Below are 27,494 nucleotides of genomic sequence, written 5' to 3' on the forward strand. Positions count from 1 at the left end.
CTGTGGTTTACCTGGAAGTACATCAGAACAGAGGGCCCTTCCTTTACATTTTATCTATTTTATACCTGTAGGTTTATGGCTAATATATATTTAATCTCTACAGCTTTATAAATGGGCATATATGTATTAAAATATATACACATACACAAATAGAGAATATATATCTGAAAAATATGTATTTATACACACCTTTATATAAATAATTATATATATACGTACATTGTATAAAAATTGATGTATATTTCTATCTGAGCACTTCTGGGGCCAGAGGAAGTGGGCAGCCAATCACGGGGCTGCCGAGAACGTGTGGGCATGATAGAGTCAAGAAACGGCTGTCAGCCAATCACAGAGCTGTATGACATTTACAAAATGGCTGCCCCTGCCATAAAATGGTGGGTGAAACAAAATGGCTGCCCCCAGTGTACATGGGGGTGGGCGTTCTGTATCAAATGTACTTCCGGGTAACCTGGGGGGCGGGGGCTGGCTGTTCCTGCCAGCCAATCACAACAGACCATGCAACTTCTGGGGCAAATGGCTGCTGAGGCTGGTGGGAGGGAGTGGGTCTTCTGGCAGAAGCTGTAGGCGGGGCACGTGTCAGTCCCACCCCTGCAGTCCCTGGGCAGTGGGTGTGAGGGCGGGGCGGCAGCTGGGAGGGCTGGGGTGGGTGCCTCATGCCTCGGGCCCCCAGAGTTGTCCTCAGATAGGAGGGGCTGAGCCCACCCTGTGGCCTGGGCAGCACTGGGGCAGGCCCTGGCCAGGCAGAAAACCCCTGGTACCCATGCTGGGTCTTTGTGGGACATTTGTATCCTGGCCTGAGGGCTGCAGCAGGTGGGGTCTCCCCAGCTGAATGAGAGCCACTGCCACTGCCATACCAGATGGCCTTCTACTGGGCCTCTCTGAGAACAGCTGCCTGCTGTGCTGGCTGACTGCAGGACTCCCGTGACACTTAGCACAAGTCCAGCATCCCAGGCAGCACTGAAATCAGAGGGAGCGTGGAACCAGGCTAGTGCATGCCCCGAGAAGCAGTGCCAGGGGAGCATCTCCCTGCGTTATCCAGGTAAGAGGCGCACAGCAGGAAGCACAAGGGGGACAGTTTGTGCTACTGCTGACCTACACATCCCTGGGGGCTTGGAGAACCTCATGATGCGTAACTTTACCTTCTGGTTGTGCTGTTTTGGGGTGTAGCATGATACCCTGCATTGCCTCTTTGCCCCAGCAATGGAAGATGTAGCTGCCAGGGAGGGTCTCCCAAAGCCTTAACCCCATGTGGGTGTTTTGGGGTAGTGGTGGCTATGGCATGAGAAGTATGAAAGCATCATATTAATGAGGCTTTTCTGCACTCAATGCAATGTTTGAGCATGCCCAGGGCGCCCAGGGCAGAGCATGGGGTGGGGTGGTGGGCTGCAGGGCTGGGACAGGGCAGGTGGTGGTCAGCCAGCAGGACCCCTCCTGGAAGCACAAGTCCCAGCTGCTGCCCTGGGAGGTGGCACCTGGGGGGCAGGGGCAGAGCCGTCCCTCACCCTGGGTAGCCATGCTCAGCACTGTGCTAGAGGATGAGGATGCTGGCTGTCTCCCCTGCAGTGCTCTCCTTGTGCCTGTGGGAAATGTCTGCCCATCACCCTGTGGCAGGGGTGCCTGAGCCCTGCTGGGCCCCTTCCCCCATGGAGGCAAGTGCAGGTCCCTGAGGCTCTGCCCGACCTGCCTGGGGGGTCCCCAGGGCCTGGCCAGGACAAAGGCACCTCTGTGCAACTCAGGAACCCTGAGGTGCTATCTGAGACCACAGGAGGGGCAGGCAGAGCTGGGGGGCACGGGCTGTGTTTTACCCAGCCATGATCCCCTGTTGCTGTGCTGACCACCACCCCCAAGTTGGGCTGGCAGTCCCTTGCTGAGTTCTGGCCCCAGCCCACATTCCTCACCATGAGCACAAAGCGCCAGCAGCCCATACAGGGTGGGGGACACCCTGTTGCTATTATTGTCACCAGAGGTGCCAAGGGGTTTCCCTAGAGCTGCATTGATTAAGGCCTGCCTGGAGGCTAGGTGCCTCCATTGTTCCACAGCCCCTGCCCAGTGCTGGGGTGCAGTGGGTGCAGAGCCCCTGGGGTTGCCCTACACCACAGGAAGCCAGGGTCAAGGGGGCTGCAAAGGGCTTGAACTAGTGTTAGCACCCACTCCAGCCCCTACTACAGTAGAGAGCAGGTATCCAAGGCAGGCAGGGCATCAAGAGACTGCAGCCCTGAGCTGGTGTGCACGAAAGATGCCAGCAGATGAAATATCAGAGCGCACACTCCTAGTGTGTGCAAGAGGCTGACTGAGCCCCCGGGGCAGCACAGGAGCAGGCACAGCAGCCCTGAGCCCAGCCTTACTGCCAGCATCCATGCCAGCAGTGCAGCAGCCTTTGGGTCCATGACCCTGCCCTCTGTGGCAAAGCAAGGCAGGTGGGGCTGCTGCCCCAGGAACAGCTCTGCAAGACCCCTGGCTACCTGACAGGGTTCCTGACCCAGGAAACTGTGTGCAGTGGAACCCCACCACAATTGTTTCTATTTTTCCCTTTGCCAAGGGGCTAGCACTGATGCCCTCTCACTTTCCCAGTGCTGGCCAGGAAGAGGGAAGACACAAACACATCAGCCCTCTTGCTGCTGCCAAGCGATTTCTGGCTCCCAGACCCCAGGATCAAACACTGTGGGAAGTGAGCACATAACATCAGACCAAACGATGGTGGGGTAGGTGCAGGCCCATGCCAAGCACTGGTCCAGCTTTTTCCAGCCCCAGCAATGTTCCTCAGACCTCTTAAGCTGCTTTGGCCCAGTGTCAGGAGGTGGGGGCTGGTAGTGAGGGAGGAGCAAGTGAGCCACCCACAAATGACATAGTCCAGTCTCACACAGAGCTCATTTAAAAAAAAAAAAAAAACAACTAAAAAACTTTTATTTGACAACAGAAGAACAAACAAGAAGATATTTACAGTAGTTTTTTGCTCCATAAATTTCATTCCAATAATCCCTGCCCTCCCCACTCTTTCTAGTCCATCCCCAGGGCAGCAACACCAGTCCATGGCACAGGCACAGCTGTAGCACTCCTACCCTGGGGGAGGAAACCACTTTGGTTTGACTGGGGCAACATAAGGGGAGGAGACTAAAAAGCCTCTCCCTCCCCTGGGGAAGGAAACAGAACTGCAGGGAGGTGATGGGGGAAGGGCTACCTAGAAATAAGGGAGGGAGTCCTAAAATTCAGGGCTTTCCCCAGAAAGGAGGCAGAAGACAAAGGCTGGACATAAAATGGAGCCAGGGGAGATGAGGAAGGGGATGTTCACGGCCACATGATGAGCATCCACCTGAAGCCGGGTAGTGCCAGAGCTGGAGTCATCACTGTGCTGCACAGGGGCACCCAGCCAACGCAACACATTATTGGCAAGCCTTCCTGCAGCCCCCATTAGTACTCACAAACTCCTCTCTCCTGTCACCTTCTCTCTGAAGAAAAGGTGGGGGAGGGGAGGAAACACCAGTCCCCAAAATCAGTGCTTTTCCCTTCCAGGCCCCATCGTCCCCTAGCACGGCTGGCTCCAACCACTGCAGAGCACTGGATCCTGTGGATATTATTATCTCTAGTCATGCAACTTAACAATCAGGCTAATTACCTAGGATTAGTGTTTCTCAGGATAGATAACATAGGTGCATACATATCGCTATTTAACTTACATTTTACAGTGAAACAGCAATATCTCAGTCCCAGGACCAGCGCAGCACCCAGGATCCCACTCAGTGAAAGCAAGTGATGCCCAGCCAGGAACTGCCTCGGAGCCTGAAAACCACCACCAAGCCAGGCTAGGGGGGGTCCAGCCAGCTCCTAGCAGACACCAGCTTGTCACTAGAGGTCACCAGCACCACACAGCCAGGCACAGCCACGCTCAGCCCTGGAGAGCAAGAGCAGGAGGGAGGGGATGGCAGAGCAATAAGACTCCATCCCTCCACATTCGCAGGGCAGTTCATCAGCACTTGGCTGATGAGACAACTCTGCTTTCCAGGAACCGTGGTCTGCAGGCTGTGAGCACTGCACTTGCAGAAGAACACACATGCCCATACCAGCAACACGCCTCTTTCCAAATTAAAAAAAAAAAGAAAAAAAAGAAAAAAAAGAAGTCAGGTACAAAATTTCACAGTCTCAGCTTTGCATCCACCCCCAGCAGCAGCCTGCTGTCAGCATCTCACAGGATCCGCAATGCACTTTCTGTTCCGGGACACAGTGTGCACATAGTCAGCAGTAACTCAAGAGAAACACGGGCAAGTTGTGGAAATGCTTATAGAAGAAAAAAAAAAAATCGTATAATAAATCACAATTAAAAGGAAAATGTTTCAACAAAAAATTGCTAAACAGCACCATAGGGATTTCTACTGGCAGCATCCGTAACACCCTAAATCAGAAAAGGAGTCCCATGTTTTCCATGCGAAAAAATGCCACAGACTTCAGGTTTCCAGTTCATCTGTCCTTTGCCCTTCCCTGGGCAAGGCAGGGCTCCTGGCCAGCACAAGGTACCAGAAAGGCCCTTCACAAACAAAAGGGGGGGGGGAGGGGGAAGGGGAAGGGGCGTGGGGAAAGAGAGCAGAGATTTGGGAGAAAGAGCTTTTCATCCATAGTCCTTAAAACAGACACCAACTTTAAAAAAAATAAATTCTCTCTCTCTCTCCCTGAAGAAACGGTGTTGGCTGGACCCTTGTTTGCAGGAGAGAGAAAAAGAAGTCAGCAGGTTTTCCAAGGGGAGCTCCACAGTAACCATCAGTCACAGCAGGGTGAGGTCAGTAAAGCTGCAAAGGTCTTTTCACAGTGGCCAGACTGCAGTGGCCACATCCTCCCATGTAGCCGGGGCACAGTCCTCAGTGGCAAGGGCAGCAGGCGGGGGGGGCATCTCCCCACCTCTCCCCCCTTGGCTGACAGAGAAACCAGAGCCCCCTGGAAGGCAGGAGTCCGCTCCTGAGATTAGTTGGTTGGGGGGTGCAGGCAGATGGGTGGCCAGGAGGGTCAGGCACCCCCCGAGGAAGGGCACCCTGCGGGAGCTGGCCCGGGGGTTATTTGGAGACGGAGGCTCCCGGAGGCTCAGTCTGGGGTGAGAGGGGCAGCTGCCCGCCCTGCCGCTGCGACTCCAGCTCGGCCGCCTTCTGCAACGCCACCTCCACCAGCAGCTGGAAGCTGCTGAAGTCGTCGCCGAAGAGCTCGGGGGGCGTGGGGGGTGGTGTGTTGAAGAGTCCACTGGTGGGGCTGGCCGCCTCAGCCCGGGCCAGCAAGGTCATGGTGCTGCCGGTGGCACCTAGCGGTGCTTTGGGGGCAGGGTCTGGCTCCGCTCGCTGTGGGACAGGGGGCTTCTCCCACTCAGGACTGTGGGCACTCACCACCGTCAGGTTGCTGCCCAGTGCCTGGGCAGGGTGGCACAGTACCTGCGGGCATACAGACATCGACAGCACCTTGGAGGCCCCCGTGGCTGTCACAGGAGGTACCACCAGCACCCCAGAACCAGCAGCAGCCCCCCGCGGCAGAGCCACATCACCAGCTTTGCCACCCCGGCGGGAAATGGTGAACTGGTTGGGGTCCTTCCCATCCTTACGCAGCATGTCGGGGAGCAGCCGCCTCCTGGCGTTGATGAACCAGTTGCAGATCTGGGAGGAAAGAGGGGCACAGTGCTGTCAGCTGGGGGCTGCCACGCATGCACAGCACTGGCTGGGGGGCAGCAGCCCAAAGCCAAGCCAGCAGAGTCCTCCCCTGGACGCAGGCAAGCAGCTCACGCACACCCCAGCTACCACAGGTCTCCCCCCTCCAGCCCCACACACACCCTCCAGCTACCATAGATCTCCCCCCTCCAGTCCCACACCTCCTTCCCATGGGGCTCTGGAGAGGCAGAGCTACTCCTGCCAGGGGTTGCCCAGCCACCCACGGAAACCCCAATGCTGGCTGCTTCCTGCCTAGCACCGCCTGCCGGGGGGGGCCCCTTCCTCCCTACACTCCTGTCCCAGCTGCCCACAGTCCAACGCTCCCTCTCAGCCCTGCCAGCCCACCCTGCCGGGGACTGCGCATGGGTGCCAGCCCCCTACGGCACTGCCGGCACCCGCTCACCACACCAGCACACTGAACAAACGGAGCCTGGGTAGCTTTGGGGCTGAGCTGCTCTGCAAGCCAGAGCAAGGCTGCATAGAACTGCTGGAGCTGCAGCGGCTCTCAAGCAGAGCTGCCCACTCCCCAGGGAAGGATGTGCTCAGCGCTGTCCCCCGCCGCAGCCCGAAGTCCCAGCAACTGACCGTGCCCAGCCACATGCAGGTGAAGCAGGGTGCAGCTCCCAGCACCCTCCTGGGGGCTCCTGCCATTCCCCCTAACCAGAGGCTGTGGCATTGCACAGAGCCAGCTCGGAGCCCAACAACCTCCAGCAGGTCCCTGGTCTGGGGGGAGTTTTCCCTTCTCCAGGTAACCCACCCCAGGGGTCGGCGTGCCCCACCACATTTGGGCACGCTGATGCCAGTGCCAACATGCTGGCACCCTGGACAGGAGCACTGAGGCTGCCCAGAGCAGACAGACGGCAGGACAGCAGCATGGATGGAAAACCCTAAAAACCATCAGCTCGCAGAGCTGCAGCTCCCCATCCCCTAATGGGGTGGCAGGGATTGCAGCAGTACATCGACACCTTCCCATGCCTCCTGCCAACAAGTGAGGTTACAGCTAACTTTAAAGGCTCTTCCAAACATCTGCACACTAAAGAGGCAGAGCTCTGCAGCTACACCTCTGGAAGCCCTTCAGAATCACAGCAGCCATGTATTCAGTCTCAGCCATGTATTGTTTCAGCACATTTATATAAGACGCTACATTAAAATAACTACCTTCTTCCTAGAAAACAATTAGAAGAGAATAAATCAGGAAAAAAAAAAAAAAAGACTGATCTTTCCTAAATCAACAGCTATGTAAAATATTTCCCACAGGGAGAAAAAACTTACCACAACTTTGATCACAGCAAGATCTCAGTTGTCCTTTTTTTGTCTTCAAGACAATATTTGGCATTTAACACCCTCAAACGCACCAGTCTCACCCCCTTTTCCCTTCGAAACACCCTCCCTTGCAAGCCTTAACCAGGTCCCCTTGATGTGATCTTGCGACCCCATGGCCATCAACCACCAGAGGGCTGGACTCCCAACAAAAAGCCCAACAAACTCTGCAGTGCTGAGAAGTCCCCTGAAATCCTGCCGGTCCTCCCTGCCATGCTTTTTCCAGCATTCAACTCCCTCTGGAGAACACACGCACAACCACCAGTGGACTGCACGGCGTCACCTACCCAGGGAACTGGGATATGCCTTGGCTTTGAAGCAAGCAGCTTTTTTTTTTTTTTTTCTTTTTCAAAACATGGCCATTGCTTGGCCCCACCACCAGCACACACCAGACCGTCACTTTGGGCAGCATCTGTCCCCACCACTGCCACAGAAGAGGCATCCCCTCTGCAGGGAGGAAAAGCCCATCCTCACAGGAGGGCAAGGGCTTGGAAACCTGCCGTTGTCCAGGAAGCCTCGCCAGGCACAGGCACTGCTTTCTTACCTCCCAACTTTCTGCAAGGGAGACACATGGGTTCCCAGTCTCTCTGAAGACCCGAGATTGCTGCGCTCCTGATCCCTGGCCACTGGTGCCTGGCTCCAGCTCCCCAGGCTGCTGGATGCACAAATAAACAACTGGGGAGGTGTCTGGCCAGTGGCTGCAGCAGAGCCCTGTGCTCAAGAGGCTTCTGGAGGGGTCAGATCGGCACTGATGGATCAAACCCTGCAGCCACTCCAGCCTTGCCATAGGGTGTCCCACACCTCCACCCCAACAGGCTTCTCATCAGATGAAGCAGCCCCCACAGCATCCTGTTGCGTCACCTCAGACTGACAGAAATCCCTGTGACAGCCCTCAGCTGGCCCTGGGAAATGCCACCAGGCTAGGACCCCCTGCCTGGGGGGGTATAGGGGCAGTCTCCTCACCAGGCACACGGGGGCTGCAGGGGGTCCCACGGGGCAGACAATGGCTGGCACATAGCAAGGCCACACCTCGACACAAGCCTGCCAGCAACCTCCCAAAGAGCTCAGGGTACAGGCAGCCAGGCACCTGCCGGTCCCACTGCCACAAGCCCTGGGGTTAACCCCCACGTGCCAGGCACCACCATGCCAACCCTGGTCTGGCACAAGCCCAGACCACCACAGCCCCAAACCCAACACTGCTTCCCCCAGCACTCTGACTCAAGCCCTCCCAGGACCACCAGCCTCCCCTCGGAGCAGCTGCCCAGACACAAATCTTTTGCACAGCCAGCATTTAAAGAAACACATTAAAATGAAAAAGAAAGTTTGCCTTGCCGGCCAGGAAGAAGGAAACCAGACAGCCACTGCCCACACACCAGTGTCTGGGCTGTGGCCAGGATGGCTGGCCAGGACCATGCTGAGCTGCAGGGAAAGGAGCCAGAGGTGCAGAAGCAGCCCCAAGGAGAGGAGCTCAGCTGCAAACCCACTAGCCCTTGCCTGCTCCCTTACACACAAGAGCTGTTTCCTGCCCCACTGTACCCCCAGAACCAGAGAACAGAGCAAAGCCCCCATCCATCTCCCACCCTGCCAGGCTGGGAAAGGGGGGATGGGGCCCTGGGCACACAGGGGTCCCCCTGCCTGGAGGCTGCTGGCCTTCATGTGGATCGAAGGGGCAGGCAGCTGCAGGCAGGTTCTCCCTGCCACCCTAACAGCAGGCAGGGTGAAAGCCAAAGCTGGAAGCAAAAGCACTGCTCACCCCAGCTGCTCACCAGGGCACCCATCACAGTGCCACACAGAAAACACCAGCCCACAACCAGGACTGGAACAAGGGGCCTCCTACACAGGAGCCCTCAGCTGGGCTGGGCTCCTCTTAATGCAACTGGGGTAACTGGGGCCAGGTGGACCAGCCAGTACTTAGTGCTGCTAATGGCCCACCTGGGGTCAAAGCCCAGCCCAGCCTCTCTCTCCTAAGATAGCTGTCCCTCACCCAGCTCTGCGTGCTGGGGGCGGGGGGGGTGGTGGTGTGTGTTCAGGGGAACAGGATAAAGCAGCAACCCCCAAAAGCCTTCTATCAGTGGTGGCTTTTACTAACAATAGGGTATTGCTTAGTTTTTCCCCATCCCACTCCCTCCATCTTCTGGCCGGCCAAAAAGGTCTGCTCCAGCACTACCATAAAACTAGTCCCCGGGGCTCAGACCTCTCCCAAAAAGCAACTTTGCTTCCCTGCTGTTCCCTCCCTCGCCTCCTCGCTGCCCTTCAGAGGTAAGTGGTTCCAACGTGCCAAGTCCTTTGGGATCTTCAGTGGGGTTCTCCTGGTCTGGCCCATCCCAAGCACTGCAGCAGCAGACCCAGCGACGTCCCCAGCGTGAGGGGGACTAGCTCCTACCTGCAGCACAGAGAGGCTGGTCTGCCCCGAGAGGCTGAGCTTCTCCTGCTCAGAGGGGTAGGCATTGAAGCGGTGCTCGTACAGCCAGTCCCGGAGGATCTTTACGGACTCCTTGGGGAGATTGCCCCTTCTCTTCCTCTTGTTGGACTGCGAGGGGTCCGGGGATGTGGCGCTGTCGTCCTCCCCGAGGTCGCTATCCGACATGGTGGAGTTGCCCGCAGATCTCTCCTGGTTAAAGCCTGGCAAGGTGAAAACCAAAGAACAGGCATCAGGCTGCGTCCCGGTCAGGGGAGCGAAGTGGGGGGAAGTGCAGCCACAGCCCTCCCCCCGCCTCGAACGTGGGGGGTGGCTCTCCCCCTCCTCGCCTGGCCGGGGGTGGGGGGGGAATAATCCAGAGGCAGCGGCCCCCCCGGGAAGAGGAGAAGCTACAGGCACTGGCGGAGACAACAGCCCACCCCGCGGCTCTGCGAAGGCTGCACCGGCGTGAGCCCGGCAAGCGGGGCTCCGGAGGGGCCATCGCAGCGGGCAAGAGAAAACCCAGCGTTCGGGGGGTGGGGGGGGAATGTAAAACAAAAGATATCTCAGCAGGAGAAGAAGGCCGGGGCTGGAAAGTCGGAGTTGCTCCAGGGAGAAGGAACCACGCGGGGTCATTGTGCGGCGGGGATGGAGGCGGGGGGCGGCGGGGGCGACTTCCCCGCGCTGCTGTCACGGGCCGGGGGCTCGGCTCGGCGGTGCGGGCCGCCCCCCCCTCCCCGCACAGCCCTACCCCCCGCCCCTCCAGCCGCAACAGGTAGCGAGGCGCCGGGGTCCCTGCCCGCCGCGAACACAAAGCCGGGGGAAGGGGCGAGCCCCGGCTCCCCCCCCGCCCCCGCCGCCGCCCGGGGAGGCGAAGGAGAAAGAAAGAGAAGCTGGAAAGTGGCCCGCCGCCCCGCACCCCCGCAAACGGCAGAAACCGGCCCCAAAATAGCCCCGACCAAACAAACAACGTCGGCCAAGTTAGAAACGAGGCGGAAAGGGAACAAAACCCACCCGAGCGCGCCCACCCGCGACTCCCACAAACTTTTCACGCCGGGGGCGGCTCCCGGCCCGGCCTGGCCCGGCCCGCACAAAGGCGGCGGAGCCGCGCTCCGCTCCGCGCTCCCCGGCTCGGCCCGGCCCGCCGCGCCCGCAGCCCAGCCGGGACTCCATGTTTGCCGCCCGCCCCGGCTGTGCTCTTACCCCCGGGCCGCCGCCGCCGCCTCGGCCCTTGCATGGGCCGCGCCGGGGTCGCGCCGCCGCCGGGGCTCCGGTGCCGGTGTCGGGGGTGCGGCGGGACCTTCCCGCGGCGGCGGGGCGGGCGGCCGAGGCGCAGCGAAAAGTTTTGGGTGGGCGGCGGTGACAGATGCCGAGACAGAGTTCCCTTTGTTCCCGAGGAGGCAGGAACTCGGCCGGGCCCCCCGCCCCCGGCCCCGGCCCGCCCGCCCCCGGCTGTCACCGCCGCGGCACCGGGCAGCGGGCACCCGAGCCCCCGCCCCGCCAAGCCCCGGGCCGGTACCTGGCGGCGGCGGCACCCCCGCCCCGGAGCGGCCCCGCGGCGGGGATGGGGCTCTGTCCCCGCTCCCGGACACAGTGCCCGGCGGGAGGGAGCCCCCGCAACCTGCAGGCTGCGCCGGGCTGCAGAAGTGCCGTGGTAACCCCCCCCTGCGGGGAGCTGCATCCCGGCACCCGCCCAGGGGCACCCATGCAGGGGGGCCCACCCAGGGATACCTGCTCAGGGATACCCATGCAGGGACATCCACCCAGGGGCGCTCACCCACAGGTACCCCCACAAGGCACCGCACAAGCTCCTTCCCCCCCAGCCATGTTAAGGCTGAATCCTGTAACTGAGCACCAAGGGGTTACTGGTGCCTGCGGGCAGGGCCAGGCCTGGGGACAGGAGCTGCTGGGGCTGGTGTGGGTGAGAGCCCCAGGGACCTCAGGCCTCCCTGAGGCACCACCGGTGCTTCCCTTGGTGGCTTTCAACATACTAAATAGGAAATCAGAAGCTTGGCACATCACCACTCCCGTGGTGGAAGGTGTTTCAAAGTAAGGGTGGTGATCGAGGAGGCACCAGGTGGGACCTTTGCTGTCTCCATTGCCAACGGGCTGGGCAAGGTCTCTGGAGGCCTTACTGGGCTGTCCCTGCTCTCCCTGCACCTCTCCGCTACAACAGCAGAGCCCAAGGTGACCTTCAGAGGTTTAGAGACCATATCACTCCATTGACATGGGGGGGGATGCTCTTGGGACACAGCAGCCCCAAGGGTCACCAGGTCCTGCTCCATCTTTCTCCATGCAGAGCTTGTTTGTAGCCAGTGTCTGATGTCAACCTGGCATAGGAGCCAGCCTGGCAGCAGTTCTTCCTTCCCAGGCTCCACCACCTTTGCAGGCTGTGCTGCAGCTCCCCTCCCTCCCCTCTTTTCTGCTTGCAGGGAAAAAGATGGATATCTGTTCAGGTATTGAGAAAGGCTGCAAAAAACCTTTTATGGTAGGTTTTTGATCTGTGCAAAGCAGATTGTGTGGTGCAATAAAGGATTAAAGAGCAAAAAAAGGAGAATTCCTTAAAGCATTTGTTTAGTTGCTGCTAAATCTTCAATGTCCTGAGTGAAACTGTACCCCCAAATTGCTGTTGCTCCGTTAATGCAAACACAGTATGGGCTGATGAGCCACGGGCGAGGTGTGGAGCCAGCCCTGGGTGTAAATCCTGTCTGCTGCATGTTTGCACCAGTGCATGGTGCATTCTCTGCCCCAGCCAGCCCTCTCACATTTGGCTCGCTCCTGCCTGCAAACCAAGGGCCGCTACCAGGCAGGGTGTGCTCATCCTGCCCGCTCTGCTCCCTGTCTGGGCACCCAGCCTATTCCTGGTGGGTGACACCGCAGAGTCCCCTGGGCCACCTGCCCGGCTGTGTCGGCTGTGTCAACCACCATGCTGAGAGGCAGGACTGTCCTCCCGAGCAGTCTGGTTTTGCTCCCACCCTTTGAGAAAAGCTGTATTAGTCTTCTGCCTAATTGAGACAACTGGGAAGTGGTCCCTGGGCTCAAATACCGGCCCAGGGCTGGGCCATGAGCCCTCCTGCACTCCCTGGGCTGCAGATACAGGTAGTGTGGAAGCAGCTTTGGAAAAATCCCACTGGGCATCTGAGTGCAGCATCTGGGGAGCCTAAATCCCTGGGCAAGCCCAGCCTGGAGCAGGAGCCAGGTTGCTCCCAGCTGATGGGGAATTAAAAGCCTTGTGGGGTGAGAGGCCAGGGCAGGGGCTATGGGGCATCTCCCTGCCTGCTCTCCCTAAGGGCTTGTCCAGGCTGAATCCCCCTGCACGAGGCCCTGCAAAGTCTGGCCAGGCCCATTGACATGATAATACTATTAAACTTCAGCAATTTGAAAAACAATCAGTCAGCAAGAGCCCAAAGGGGGATGCTGGAAACCCCAGGCAGCCTCTGAGGGCATTGACCTGTCCCAGGCAGGACTCCCTCCACCCTTTGCCCACCCTCTGATATTTAATCTGGATTTTTCGCAAGGAAAATTAGATTTGTGGTCAGCCGTGCTGGCTGTCGGCTACAGCCCTGCCCTTGGGGCCCAGCTCTGGTTCTCCAGCAGCCAGGGTCCTGCTCCCTGCTCAGAGCCACCGCACTCCCCGCAGGCTGGGATTCTCCCAGTAGGACTGGTCCTGGGAGTGGTGTTAACAGGGCTTATTTTACTGGTTCACAGCCCACCTTTGCTCTGCAAAAGCCAGGGTTTGATGGCCTTGCACTCAAGTCATGGGTGTGTTAATTAGGAGGGAAACAATAGCTGGGTTCATGCTTCCCCTGCTCAGGGATGGAGTGGGAGCCTTGGGCTGGTGCACTCCTTCACCCACCTCAGGCAGAGCTTTAAAGGCAGGTTTAAAGGTTTAAAAGTGCCTGCTCAGCAATGAGACAGACAGTTGCATTAAAGTGCACGTAAGGGCCAGTGCATGCCAGCAGCACCGCACCACAAAAACACCCAGCGTCCGACTGTTTGTGCCACAGTCCCACGGTGCAGGGCTCAGCCCAAGTCAGCTGTAGCACAAGCTGCTTCACCGCCTCCAGTGCCTCATGGCTCTGCCCGGCTCCAGCACCAGAGCACCACGCTTGGGCGCCGCGGCCCTTCCATCTCCTCCTGCCTATTCCCGTGGGGCAGCTCTGCTGTTCCTGTTGCCCTTCCTGCAGACCATAGGGCAGGGCAGATCCTCTCTCAGCAGGTACCGCCATATCCGTTGCCTCTCTGGTATTCCCATAACCTGCGTCACTGGACATGGAAAGAGGAGCCATGGTGCTCTGGGGACATCAGCACTGGAGAACAACACTCTTGGGTCAGGGTTTGGAGGAACCCAAACTCTCTGGGCTGCATAGACAGCTCTTGTCCAGGCTAAAGGAGGGCATAATTCCCATGGGGAGAGCTGAGGTGACAGGAGCTGCCAACCAGAGCACCCTGGGCTGCTCCCGGGCCCCTGGCTGGACTGTAAGAGGAGGAGCAAGAGCTGAAGAAATGGGCCAACAGGAACCTCATGAAGTTCAACTAGGGGATGTGCAAAGTCCTGCCCCTGGGAAGGAACAACCCTGGGCACCAGGATGTGCCAGGTGCCGCCCAGCTGGAAAGCAGCTTGGCAGGAAAGGTCCCAGGAGTCCTGGTGCACAGCAGGTTGACCACGAGCCAGCAATATGCCCTTGCAGAAAAGGCTGCGAACAAACCGTGTCCTGGGCTGCATTAGGAGGAGTTTCACAGCATGAGGAGGGAGGTGATCCTTCCCCTCTGCTCAGCATTGGTGAGCCCACCCCTGGAGCGCTGGGTCCAGTGCTGGGCTCCCCAGAACAAGAGAGACAGGGACAGGCTGGAGAGAGTCCAGCGAAGGGCCATCAAGGGGATGAAGGGACTGGAGCATTTCTGCTAAGAGGAGAGGCTGAGAGAGCTGGGACTGTTCAGCCTGGAGCAGAGCAGGCTCAAGAGGATCCCATCAGTGTGTATAAATACCTGGAGGGAGGGTGCAGAGAGGACGGAGCCAGGCTTTTCTCAGTGGTGCCCAGGGACAGGACCAGAGGCCATGGGCACAAACTGGAACAGAGGAGGGTCCCTCTGAACATCACGAAACACTTCTTCACTATGAGCAGCTCCTTTAGATTGACCCAAAAGGATGGTTATTTTCTTAACTTGGTGCCCCTGCCCCAAGACAACATTTCTGAAATTAAATGTCTAGATTTATTTTGGTGCTGTTTAATACTTTTTAAATGACTGAGTCACGTCAGGTCAACCTGCTGGCCACAGTTCTCGTGATGCTGTCCAGGATATGGTTGGCTTTCTGGGCTGCGAGCGCACACTGCCAGCTCATGTCCAATTTGCCACCCACCAGTATACCCAAGTCCTTCTCCTTACAGCTGCTCTCAACCCATCCAGCCCGCAGTCTCTGCTGGTACTGGGGATTGCCCTGAGCCAGGTGCAGAACCTTGCACTTGGCCTGGTTGAACTTCATGAGGTTCATATGGGCCCAAATAGTTTGGGGGTTTGCTGATGTTTCTTTCTCTCTCTTTGGATGCGGTGGTTGACCAAAGCAGATGAAGTGGTTTTGGGGAGTGCACAGCTGACAGCACAGGAGAACCGCCCCATCTGCTTGTGTTGGTGGCACCAGGGGCGTCCCAAGAGCATCAGCTGATAGGCGATGCGAGCCAACGTGATTGAAAAGGCTGCCCTCTGGCCTCTGCACTGCTGGAAAAGCTAGGAAGCCAACAGCTGAGCAAAACCAGCAGAAGGGCCTCAGTTAGTACCAGGACTAAGAAAAAATAACAAAGTGTAGAAAGGGCTCTGAGCATTGCTGGATGAACTGGCATGTCTCCCAGGGTCCTGTCTCCCACCATGGCTGGAAGCAGGTGCTGAAAGAGGGTGAGCACAGAGTCCATGGGAGAGATGCTCCCGGCCACAGACACCCTGAGCCAGATGTGGCTCTGGCTTCCAGTGCTGTGGAAGCAGCACCATCTCCACGCTACCACCCCACTCCCACATCTCCTTGCCAGACCAGAGTTCAGCCTGCCTGGGTCCTCCTCAGGTGCAGGCTGGTCCATGCTGCCAAACCTCCCAGTTGCCCTTCTCAGGATGCTTCCACTTTGGCTCTATCTCTTTTTTATATTCAAGTTGTGGGCAATAAAAGGACCTAGTAAATGGCTGAACAGTGGTCTCTCTTTTAATCTCCTTTCTTTTCCTAGGAATTCCTAGCATGTGATTTTCTTTCTCCTTTTTTTCTTGATTTTGACAGCTGCTGAGCTCTGACCTTTCCTTGGGGCTGTCTTGGGGCACTTGGAGCCTGTTGTCTCACCCGTGAAGTCAAGGTTGATCTTCCCCATGTGCTTCACTTTCTGTCAACCCACCTATGACTGCATTTGCATTTCAGTGCTTTTCACTCAGCCTCTGAAGTCCTGCAAGCCACCCCCATCTTTTTCACCCAAATAATTTCTTGATCCATCTGCAAAGAGCTCCAGGAGGTGGGAGAGACAGGACTCCCTTTTGCAAGGACCATATTTACTCTTCCCATACTTACCCCAGTGACCATTAAGTTCCTCTACTTTGCTAGCATCAGGGTTGAAGGATGCCCTCTCCTGAGAGTCCTGCAGTGTAACTATGGCTGTGCTGGTGAAGGGGACAGCTCAGACACAGCAGCTTTAGTAGCTGCTTGAGACAGTGCTTCTGAATGCCCCATGCTGGAGCCTGTGGCAGCTCTCTGCTGGGGGCCAGCAATGCCCGCAGCCGGTGGTGGCCACCCACCAAGTCCATCCCATTCCTGACACTGGGAGAACCTGGGCTGGTCACAAAAGCTGATCCTTTGGGGTCAGTGGGGCTGAACATCTCCCCTGGATGCAGCTCCCTCCAGAAGACAGTTTGCCCATAGCATGGCAGAGACCCTGCAGAAGCTGGAGGCCCTTTCCCACACCACTCGGTTTATCTCCAGCATCAGCCCATCTGCCTCAAAGTGAGGTCTGTGAGACGTTCACTTTGGTGTGCATCCCACTGAACGGGGCTTTTTAAAAGGCATCCCACCCCCCAAACGCACCGCAGTGCAGAATGGCATGGCACTGGTCCACGAGGGAGCCACATACAGCATGTCTCCATATCACACCCATCAGGTGTTATATGCCACTTTGGCTTCCCAAATCCCTCAGATCACAGGCTCTAAAGCCATAAAACAGCCAGGGAGGAGGAAACAAAGTGGGTTTTCTTTCATGAAAGAAGGGAGCATGGGAGCAGAGGGGAGAGGTGCTTTCTCTCTGTGCTACAGCCCCGAGACAGGGATCGCTCAGGCTCGAGCCAGCCAAAATCCCCACAGGCCAGTGCTCACCTGGGATGCTCACCCCGGCCCCAGGGACCAGCGGCATGGTGGCTTTGAGGGAATCAATGGCTGCTTGGTGGGGGTCCCAGCAGGGTGAGCCTGTGGGTGGGAGAGGCAATGGGAGGGGAGGTCTGGGGCTGACAGATGGGCACACAGCGGTGCAGTAATGGGAGCGCTTCCCCTCCAAGCATGACCTGATGCAAGGTGCTGGTCCTGGGAGGTGTTTCCCATGGGGGGAGCCTGCTGTGGGGCAGCAAGGGGGGCTGAGGGGTGGGGGGTCGTGCACAGGAGGAGGCAGAGGGGGTGAGCAGCCCCAGGCTCTAATCGTCCTTGTCCTTGGCCCCATGCTTCAGGATGCGGGTGAACTCCACGTAGTTGAAGTTGCCTTTCTTGTCGATGGGCGCCTCCCGGTACATCTCATCCACCTCCTCGTCGGTGAACCTGTCTCCCATGGTGGTCAGCAGCTCACGCAGATGGTCCTCGTGAATGAAGCCTGCGGGGATGGCAGGGGGTGGCATTAGCAGGGGACACTGTGGGAGGGCTGAGTGGCAGGATCTTCCCCCCCTCTCCCAAAGACACCCCTGCCCAGCTCTCCCACTCTGGAACTGCTTGGGGGCTGTCCCCAAAGATCTGGCCCCAGCCCTCATCCTGGCTGCACACCTGAGGTGCAAAGCACCCAGGCAGGAGGCACGGGGCTGTGCAGGCAGTGCCCATACCTGACGCCTCCTCATCGAAGCAGGCAAAGGCATTGCGGATGACGTCCTCCGGGTCGGTGCCGTTCAGCTTCTCCCCAAACATGGTGAGGAACATGGTGAAGTTGATGGGCCCCGGCGCCTCGCTCATCATGCCCTCCAGGTACTCGTCAGTGGGGTTCTTCCCTGCCGGACACAGGCAGGGGTGTGGGTGCAGGGCCCTCTTCCCCCCTCCCCGGCACCCATCCCCAAGGCCAGCCCATGCACTCAGCTGGCTGTTTTTTTTAAATTGCAAATGAATTTGCTGGCACATGTTCACCCACCCCAAGAACAAGGGAAGGGGGTTTCCGCAGTGCCTGGTACTTCCCCCTCAGCATCTCTCTCCATGCTCTAAACCATGCTGGAGGCCACCTGGAACCATGCTCTGCCAAGCTCAGCCTCAAGGGAGATGCAGGAATTCATCTGGGGGCTGCTGGGAACTAAACCCACAGCTTTTTTCCATTCCTTCCCCTGGCAGCTGACACCCAGCACCACCCAAGGAGAGGGGCAGCAATGTCCCCACATGAGCCTTGTGCTGCTGATGTCCCTAGCCCTGCTCCTACCATGGATGCACCAGGGATGGTTTAAGCTTCTCTGCTGAAGTCTGTGGGCCCCCAGCACCCAGCCCCTCTCTGCTCCCAGAGCTATGGCTCACAGGGGAGGAGGGAAGTCCCTCCCACTGCCAGGCAGGACCTCCAAAACGGGTTTGGCTGCCAGGTCCATCATTGACAGATCTCCCAAAGCCCAGTGGAGGTACCGCAGGGAGCAGGAGGTGAAAGCCATGGCCTGCAGTGAAGGAGAATGGGCTCTGGGTGGGGAGCGCAGCCAGACCTGCAAGTTTCAAACAGCCAAGGTATCACACCAGTCGTGCAGGGACCCAGGCTGTCACCCAGGCTGAGAGCAACAGGGGGGCTTTGTCCTGCAGGGGATGACACCAGGTGATATTCTGGGGTGACACTACTCAAATACTCAACAACTGTGGCTGGTGGTTGCTACTAGGGCAGAGCTTCTCCAACCCCAAGGGTCTCTTCCCTTCTAGTGAGGATGGCTGTAAGAGCAACACACCAAGCTGCTGCCTCTGAGTGCCTCCACAAACGCACCTTCTGCGGTCAACTGGAGAAATCTGCCTCCCCCCCGCCCCAGTTTTGTAGCCAGCATCGAGCTGGCCCAAAGCAGGAGGGCTGTGCCTCAATGGCAACCCACCAAAGCCGGCCTTCAACGCTGGGTGTGAGGCACTAGGTCACCCAGCAGCTCTCCCCACTTGCTAAAGAGGCATTGAGGGCAGAGGGGCTGAGGGACACATGGAGGCACGAGGGAAGGATCTCCTCACCGAGGGAAGCCAGCATGTCATGCAGGTCCTCCTTGTCAATGAAGCCGTCGCGGTTCTGGTCAATCATGTTGAAGGCTTCCTTGAACTCCTGGATCTGCGACTGGTCAAACATGGCGAAGACGTTGGAGGTGGCGCGCTGGGGACGCTTCTTGGTGGTCTTGGCTTTCGCACGTTTGCTGGACATCTTGGCGGCTGGGGTGGTACCTAGGGGCAGGGCAGCAGGCAGGAGTGTCAGGAGGGCTGGGGACAGGCAGAGCCCGAGGGGATGGAGCAGAGAGCCAGGGACACACAATTCCTGGCACCTCCAGTCCCGTGCCTCAGTTTCCCTGGCTGTCACACAGTTTGGCAACAGTGAGGTAAGGGGGTCGCAGGGTCGGACAGGCAAGACTCAGGCTCTAATGAGTCCCTTGGGAAGTCACAAGAACAGGCAGTGCTCACTGGCACCTCTTCTTCCCCAGGGCAGTCCCCACGGGCTGTAGGCAGGGCTCCCTGCCTGCACCCTTGGCCTCCAAACCCCCAAACCTAATGATTGCTGCCTGTCCCCTTTGCATCCCAGCCACAGGGACAGATGCCAAGCCCAGCACCCAGCATCCACCCACTGCCATCAGTCCTGGGGGGGGCCAGGGGGACGGGTGCCTCGGCATTTTAGGCAGAGCTTGGCCGTGCCCCTGCCCCTGCCCCGGCCTCCCCTCCTCTTTTGGCAGGGCTCTCCCCAGCCCAGCTCCTGGGGTGATTGGTCTCCCTGGCATCCTCCATTTCGCTTCACAGAAGCAGCCCCCAGCCACGTCCCCCGGAGGTGGGCTCGGCACAGCACCCAGCACCCAGCAGGAAGGGGTTATCTGCTCTGGGCACATTCCTCGCATACCACTACTTCCCTTCCCCCTCCACCCATCCCACCTCCTGCCACCACCAGGTCTGGCCGGGCCAAAGGCTGCTCGCCATCCCCCTCCCTACTGCAGCGCCCAGGTGCACCCCATGCTCTGCCGGGCGAGCCCACGGGAAGGGCCCCGAAGTGGAGGGGAGAGAGGGCTGGTGGTTCTCTGGGCGGCTGCAGAGCCCCTGCGGGGCAGGGGAGAGTGGCCAAGCAATGCTGGGAACCTGGGGTGCTGAGGACTGGTGCTGTTGTTACAGGTAATGAATGCCAGGAGAAGGGAAAAGCCTGGAGGTGCAAAAAGACGGGGACAGCAGTGGGACAGACAGACCTTTGGGAACACGGCTGGGGCAATGAGTGTCCCATGGGGAATGGCAAAGGGACCATGCAGACCCCCAAACACCACTGAGGCAGGACCATGGCAGGAAAACCTGGTCTTTTGAAGGGGGGGTCCTGCCCCCAGCCCAGCAGGGCGCCCAGCAGAGCTGGGCTGGAGCAGAGTGCCCATTCCCACCCCGAGATGACACCCATGCCCCTTCACAGCCTCCGAGCAGGGGTTTGGTGATACACCCCCCCCACGCTGCCAGGGTGAGGGATGCAGTCAGTATTTAAGACACCCACCACCATTAAGCCATGGTGCTGGGGACCCAAACAGGATCTGTATGGGGTGCTTGGCATACCCAGCGACCACCAATGTTGCCTGAGAGGAGGATGCTCAGACCTCTTCCAGTCAAATCCTGCCAAGCATAATTCAGCAAGATGCCAGCAAAGACCAGCCTGGCAGAGGGATGGTGTCAGCTGCCAGCTCAGCATGGCCCTGCAGGAAAGTCTGGGACAAGGTCAGCCCAAGGGAGAGATGCTGCTCAGAGCCCTCATGTTTCTACCACAGCCATTTCTCCCTCACACGCAGCCCTGTGCCTCAGTTTCCCCATCTGGGTCAGCAGCTGGCATGGGGAGCAGCTGGAGGAGGCAATGTTAAACTAATGGATTGTGAATGAATTCCATGGGGGAAGAGGAGAGTATTACTACCCTGCTCTGCTGTGTGCCCCATGCCATGGTGGGCAGCACGGCTGCCTGGGTTCCTGCCTTCTCTGCCAGGGGACACAGGGTAGTTAAGGAGCCACATCATGTTGCATGAAGCAGCACAAAGCAACAGCACCACCGAGCTGCGTGCCAGCAACCTTGACCGGCTGGTTTGGCCACCCTGGGCCTGCTGCTCCAGGATCCGCTTCCCAGCTGGGTCCTTAATGCTAATGCACCCAGGGAGGCTGCAGGGCCTTGGGGAGCATCCCTCCCAGCGGGACCCCGGTGCTGGCAGACTAGGCCAGGGCAAACAGCCTTCTGCACCCACACAGCTCCCGCCAGCCCTCCCCACACCATACCTGTTTTCCAGCTCTTTCCCTCCCTTCCTGCTATCCCTCTTTCAAGGGGTTGCAGAGGTAGGGGCTGTAGCGGCCACCAGCCTGGTCCCCATCCTGTTGCAGTCCCCAGCCTCCCCTAGCTAGGCTGTGCTGGAAGGACATCCTGGGAGCTGTGCTAAGTGCCAAATCCCAGCTACGGTGCCAGTGCCAGCAGGGCTGCCTGTCACCGCAGTGCCCAGCCAAGCTCAGAGGGGGCTGGGGACTCTCCCCCCACCCCCCAACACCCGCTCCCATCCCACTGTGGGAGCAGTGCACCACACCAGAGAGCCTGGCAGCACCTGCCAAGCCCAAGCTGGGCCCTTCATCTGCAGGGGACATGCTCCATGTCTCCCAGGAGATAGTCCCCCGCCTTGTCCCCCAGGAGTCCCAGTGGCTGCAGGCATTGGGATGGAAACTGCACTGCCCTCAGCCCCCTCCCTTGTGCTGCCCCAGGCTGCCCTGGCCAGCACCCAGCACCTAACAGCAGTCATCAGATCACCCCTCCATCTCCCAAATGCTTGGTCCTTTCCCAGTGCCCACCAGGAAAGAGATGTTTGTCACCAGCCAGCTGAGGAGAGCGGCAGGACTAGAGAGCCCAGCCACGCCCATGGCTGGGTGGGCAGAAGATCTCACCCCCCATGGCCCATCTCTTGCCCCCTGCTTCCACCAGCACCGCTGCACCATAAAGCTCTTTGCAATGACAGCCTCTTTCTGCATGCCCTGCCAGACACCAGCATGCACTGCCGGCCCATAACCATCCCCCAGGCTGCGGCGTGGGGAAGCTCAGCTGAACACCACAACTTTGCTGTGCAGGACCAGAGCCAGCAATAAAAGCTCTGCTGCTGGCCCATTGGCACTGGGCTCAGCTTTCAAAACACACTAAATTATTAGCAGAATTATTAGCAGAATTATTAGCAGAAGACTAGAGAAATAAGCAGGAGTTTTGCTCTCACTACATGAATTAATATTATCCAAATATTTACCCTGCCCTGGCTGTGACCAGCAGCAGAAGCGTGGCTTGGCACCCTCTCCAGAGAGATGGTTCTTGTTAGGGGGATTAAGTGCGATTTTGACAGCACATGGTTTTGCTGTTTGATCCAAAATATGCCCTGGAAAGATGCCTGGTCCCAAGGTCCAGCCCGGCCTGGTCATCTCCTAATCATTCTATTTCTGCTGTTAGCAGACCTCCTGGGGCTAGCTGGGGCTTGGGAAGAAACTTTTTTGGGTCAGTGCAGGGAAAGGTGCCTCTAGCATGAGACAGAAGTGATTTGCAATGAGGCCTGATTCGACAGGGGTGATCCATGCTCTGCACGAGGGCTCAATGGCTGCGCTCCCCTGGTCTTCAAGCCCACGCTTTCTGGGATTCCCAAAAACCCAGTGCCAAGCCCATTCCAGGGAATGCCCAGCCGTGATGCCCTGCACACTGGGGTGGACTTGGCTGAGCCAACCGGTGCAGTCACCAAACCTCCGGCTTCCTCCTCGGCAAGAAGGAAACCCACAGAGACTGGTCCTGCTCCTGCCACCCCCTGCTAAAAGCCCCATCCCAGCGCTGCTCCAGCCCAGGAGCTGCTGATCTCAGGCAGCAGAGCTGAAGAGGTTAGTGCTAGGATGAGACCCCAGCCAGCCTGGCATGAAAGGTATGTGCCAATCTGATCACCACACTCGCCCCGTCACTGGCTGCCCTTATTCCCTTGTCCTTCAGCCACCACTCCTGCCGAGATGATCTCCCTGCTTCCTACACCACCGGGCTTGTGCCTTCCCCACCTGAGAGTCAGACCCAACGGGCCATGGGGCTGGCTTAAAAAGTTCATAAAATATAGTTCAGTTTTAAAGAGAAAGAGCAAAGACCCACAGTTATCAGAAAAATAAACCACAATGTGTTTCCTCCTTGGTAAAAACCAAACGAGCAACTCCATCCTGGTGCTGCTTCCTGACCATACTGGGGAGGGTCGGATAAGCGAAAGAGACATCGCAGTCTGGGCCCTGTCCCATCCCCATCCTCCTCCCTCCTGCCTGCTTCCACCCTTCCCTACCCCGCACCTTCTCCTGGGCTGCCCCAGATCACTATCCCAGCTGACAAATAAAACAGCGGGGGAGCTGCTGCTGGGCCAGCAGGCTGAGTGGGCTTGTGGCTGGTCTGGCTGGCATGAAGGAAGGGTGCCTGGGTGGGGAAGGGACGGGGTAGCTCCCCTTGCAGTGGCAGCAGCCTGTCCCTAGGCGCCAAGGTGTTCCTGTGTATTCAGAATCTATGATCACCTGGGATATGCTGCTAAGGGTTTCCCAAATGTGGCTCCTCCAAAGCTGGCCATGCAACTGCAGGAGCCACCTCTAAAAAAGTGCTTCTGAGGCTCCGGCACCGCGTGGGGCTGCCCTGCAGGCTCCAGCACAGCCGGAGAGGGACATTGCCTCCTGCTTACAGTGAGCAACTCTCCACCATGAGATCCCAGCAGCAAGATGCATGATGTGCATCTGCTGGATGCTTTTGGTCAGGATAGAGAAAGAGTGATTCAACAGCCCGGGCTCTCCCAGAGGACACCCCTGCAGGGTGAACGGTGGCCCCTTGCAGGGACTGTGGTTCAATCTCTGCCCAATGGCTCTTCCCAAAGTTAGTTGCTAGTACCAGCGAGACACAACACAGCCACACCTTGACACATTACAGCACCACAGGGGTGCAGTCCAGCACAAGCAGCAGTTCCCATCCCCCCTCCCAGGGTGGCACAAGGGCCAGCGTGGGTGATGCCTTGCAGCATCCCACACTAGCACAGGAGGCTGCAGGGCAGTGCTGCAGCCGGGTCATCCTTCCACCCATAAAGCTTTGCTGTCCACCAGGCACCTCCCCCAGCATCAGGACTGCCCAGGAGCTGACATCCTGCCTCTGGAGCCAGCGGGACATGCTGGCGGAGTCAGTGGGGAGCAGCTCATCTTCCCTGCCTAATTTGTTGTTAAACTGTCCCTTTCCTCCAGCCCGGCCCCACTCAGGATGCCCTTGGGATGTGGCATTGCTGAGCTCCATCCCTGCTGCTGAGGGGTGCCGGGGGAGTCACACTGGCGGCCAGAGGCACTGGAGCTGCGGGAGGAGCCCCCTATCCCGCTCGGCACTGCAGGAACGGAGGCAGTCTGCCATTCTTGCTCCTTTTTTGGCCTTATTAGAGATGGATGTGGGAAACTGAGTTTGGACGTGAGGGGAAAGCAGAACCTGAGCCCCAGGCTGTGTCCCCAGACCAGCCATACCCACCAGTACTGAAGCTGGTGAGCAGGTTTCATGTGCAGATGGGAAGGAGCAGGGCAGCATCAGGGAGCCAGAGCTAAGTGTGCAGTGATCCCCAGGAGGGAGAGTTCATCCCAGCCCTCCCTCAGCTCCCACCGCACACCAGGGACCCAATCAGGCCCACGCACAGCTGTGGGGCTCGGCTGTAAGTTCAGCAGATGGTTTCTGGTCTGGCTCCTTCCCACCTAGTTTAGGGGACAAGGACTTCATTGTGCCTATGTGGCACATGCAAGCCCCTCCAAAGTGCAACTTCTGGAGCCACCACAAGACGACCATGCACAGACACCATCACCACACAAAGACCCAGCATGCAGCACTCTTCTGATGCCTGGGGAGCCTGGGAAACAGGACCATGGGGCAGAAGGTCTTCATGGCCTCAGGCCACCAGCATAACATGCCCTGGACTGGATTTGATATTTTCCCAGGAGAATTAAGGGGCTCACCTCAGCGGGGGAATCTGGCCGCAGCACCTCAGAGGGGGAGGTGACCGCAAACTCCTCCTACAGCTGCACAGAGCCTGCCAGCGATGAGAGGAAAAAAATTCAAGTGACTGAAGAAACCCAACCATCTTTGGTCAGTGGCAGTAGTTGTTGACACTTGGGGATATTCCACTCCAAAGAATGCAGCTTCGGCCGCCGCCTTCTCCTACACATCCATGTTTTAGAGCCTCTCTGTCTTTTATCAGTCGTAAGATTTTGTACCAAAAGGGCATGCAGGGAGAGAAGCCAAGAGGACCTCAAGTTTTCACAGGCAAGGCTAAACAAAACACAATGTTCCTCTGTGTTTAAGACCGATGGAAATGAGGGAAATAAAGCTTTTCTGCCTTACAACAGTTTATTGCCTGAAGTTGCTCACAGGTCCCTGGGGAGATCGCTGGAGCATCATGCATGCATCTGGATCTTGTCTCTGGCCATCAGCACTTTTTGCTGGGGGGACAAGCAGATGTTCCAGACAGGAACAGCTCTCACAAACCAGGAGGCGGGTGAAGCCATAGGCGGCAGGATCTGCTCTTGCAGCACTGCCTTCCCGGGGAAGCTGGGATGTCCCCAGCTCCAAGTCATTGCAGACAGTTACCGAGAGCTTTGCTCAAGACCACTCCTCGCCTCCCCTAGCTGAGACATCCTTGCCGCGCCCCGGCGAGGGGCTCCCCCCACCTGCCCGGGCAGAGAAGGGCCTGGCAGGGACGCACCGGGGCCTCTCCTGCCGCTCATCGCCCCCTCCTCAGGGCTCTCCCCAGCACCAGCTCCAGCACCGCCACAGTGGGCGGCCGGCCGGGGCTGCTCCCTCCCGCTCTCCCCGGGGCAGCCACCTCCTCCCGTCCCACCGCTTCCCCTCCGAGCTGCCCCCGGCTCCAGCCCGCCCGATCCATCGGGGCTGTCCCGGCTCCATCCCGCCCGCCCCGGGGCTGCCCCCCGCTCCCTCCTGTCCCACCTGGCGGAGCGAGGAGCAGCAGGACTGGGACCCCGGCGGAGCCGCCTCACCTGGACCGGAGCGGGGTTACTTGCAGGGCGGCGGGCGCTGCTCTGCCGGGGCCCGGCCCGCGGCGCGGCCCTTAGGGGCGGGTGGGCAGCGGGCGCCCGGGGCGGTGCCGCCCGCCCCGTCCCGCCCGGCCCGGCCCGGCCCGGCCCATAGAAGGCAGAAGAATGCGGCGGGGCCGGGGCCTCGGGGCCGGGGCGGCGGGACGGCGCTCCCAGCCTTATATAGACGAAAGGGCAGCGGGAGCGGCCCACGCGTGTCCGCTTTCCCGCGGGGAGATGCGCCCCGGGGGGGGCTGGGAGCCGGCCCATCCCGGCGTTCCCGTGGGGCGTCCCTGCAGCTCCCAACCTGGTGACACAGGGGGATGCCGTGCTCTGTGGAGCCGTGGGCACCCACGGATGACACCACCCAGGGGCCCATGGGTGGCGGTTCACCCTGGCACAGCCCTGGCTGCAGCAGCACGGCCCCGGCAGGTCCCTGCCTGCGGGCGTGGGGCTGCCTGTGGACCCATTTGGGTGGCATGGAGGGGCCCTGGGGCATCCCAAGGCTGCACCACGGCTGGCCGAAGGCCTCTGTTAATGGTCCAGTGGGACCACTCTGCAAAGGGAACGGTGGCCAGAAGGACCAGCCAGCCAGCACTGAGCCCTGCCTCTACCTGCGGCTGTGAGCCCCCAGAAGGACCCAGTTAAACAGCCCCTCAAAGGTCCTCTAAAAAGTGGCCTGGATGGAGAACTGCCAGGGACCAGTGCTGTTCCCAAGCTGGAGGCGCAGGGATGGGGAGCTCCCACCTTTCACCCGAGGCAGGGCAGACACCAGTCCTGGGACACCTCTCCAGGGCAGCAGGTCTTGCCCACATTTCCTTCCCATCAGCAACCCCGTGCCACATCCCAGTCCTGCAGTCACCAAGAGGAGCTCCCCGTCCTGTGGGCTCCCGCTCGGAAGGGTGATGCCACCCACCAGACATCATCCCGGGGGGATTTATCTTTGGTTTGCAGGACCCCACTGGGTTCAGAATTCAGCCTGCAGAGGAGCAGGCAAGTGGGAGAGGGAGACACCAGGAGTGTTTCTGAGAGGGATTCACCCAACCTGGAGCAGGCAGCCGGAGCAAGGGCTGCTCTGCCTGGGCACTGCCAGCAGCTCTGTCACTTCCCATGGAGAGGTGGGAGCTTGAGGACAAGGAGCATACCCTGCTGTCACCCCTGGGCTCTTCCCAGTGTGGCAGAGCTGTGTCGATGGGACAGTGTGGAGCGCACGGGCTGTACTTGCAGCAACACAGGTGAAGAGCAGACATGAGCAGTGACACAAATTAACCTTCAGCTGCCATTCTCCTTCAGGGCATCACTGCAAGCAACAGTTAAAAAGCCAGAAAACCTGTTTCATCACTGACACAAAAGCAACAGCCATACCCTGCAGCAGCCTGGCCAGACCCTGCCCAGGGCACGGATTTTGTTCCCATTGGCTCAGAAAACCAGTGACCTGCCCTGCCAACAGCCTGCCAGACTTGGGGACATGCTAACCATGCCTCTGAGCTGCTTGGAAAAATCTGCCAGGGCATTGCCTCCTGTGGGGAGCGGGGGAGCCATGGAGGTCACTCAGCCTTCGCTGGAGGAAGGTGTCCCACCTGCATCCCCTCCAAAGGACAGGCTATGCTGGGGGAGGAATCAGGAGCTGGCCAAA

At 58.8% G+C, this 27,494-nt stretch overlaps 2 protein-coding genes across 7 annotated transcripts; both read right to left on the reverse strand.

The window, feature by feature from the left end:
• Positions 1-2,905: 2,905 nt before the first annotated feature.
• On the reverse strand, positions 2,906-10,823 carry TGIF2 (TGFB induced factor homeobox 2). Of its 3 annotated transcripts, none has more exons than XM_069808121.1 (3): positions 10,615-10,823; positions 9,397-9,635; positions 2,906-5,642 (listed from the first exon to the last, which is right to left on the reverse strand). In XM_069808121.1, the coding sequence occupies exons 1-3, from the start codon at positions 10,646-10,648 to the stop codon at positions 5,058-5,060; spliced, it is 858 nt and encodes a 285-aa protein (XP_069664222.1). In that variant the 5' UTR covers positions 10,649-10,823; the 3' UTR covers positions 2,906-5,057. The 3 variants fall into 3 exon arrangements, with proteins under 3 accessions (XP_069664222.1, XP_069664230.1, XP_069664213.1); XM_069808129.1 differs by lacking the exon at positions 10,615-10,823 and adding an exon at positions 10,426-10,597; XM_069808112.1 differs by lacking the exon at positions 10,615-10,823 and having other exon boundaries at positions 9,397-10,412.
• A 5,786-nt stretch (positions 10,824-16,609) lies between these two features.
• On the reverse strand, positions 16,610-25,939 carry MYL9 (myosin light chain 9). Of its 4 annotated transcripts, none has more exons than XM_069808150.1 (5): positions 25,823-25,939; positions 24,785-24,858; positions 18,803-19,006; positions 17,458-17,619; positions 16,610-17,234 (listed from the first exon to the last, which is right to left on the reverse strand). In XM_069808150.1, exons 3-5 carry the CDS (start codon positions 18,984-18,986, stop codon positions 17,062-17,064), a joined length of 519 nt encoding a protein of 172 aa, XP_069664251.1. In that variant the 5' UTR covers positions 18,987-19,006; positions 24,785-24,858; positions 25,823-25,939; the 3' UTR covers positions 16,610-17,061. The 4 variants fall into 4 exon arrangements, with proteins under 4 accessions (XP_069664251.1, XP_069664241.1, XP_069664260.1 ...); XM_069808140.1 differs by having other exon boundaries at positions 25,773-25,925; XM_069808159.1 differs by lacking the exon at positions 24,785-24,858 and having other exon boundaries at positions 25,773-25,890.
• Between the last annotated feature and the right edge of the window lie 1,555 nt (positions 25,940-27,494).

Source organism: Haliaeetus albicilla, chromosome 2 (assembly GCF_947461875.1).
Source record: "Haliaeetus albicilla chromosome 2, bHalAlb1.1, whole genome shotgun sequence".
Classification (NCBI taxonomy): Eukaryota; Metazoa; Chordata; class Aves; order Accipitriformes; family Accipitridae; genus Haliaeetus; species Haliaeetus albicilla.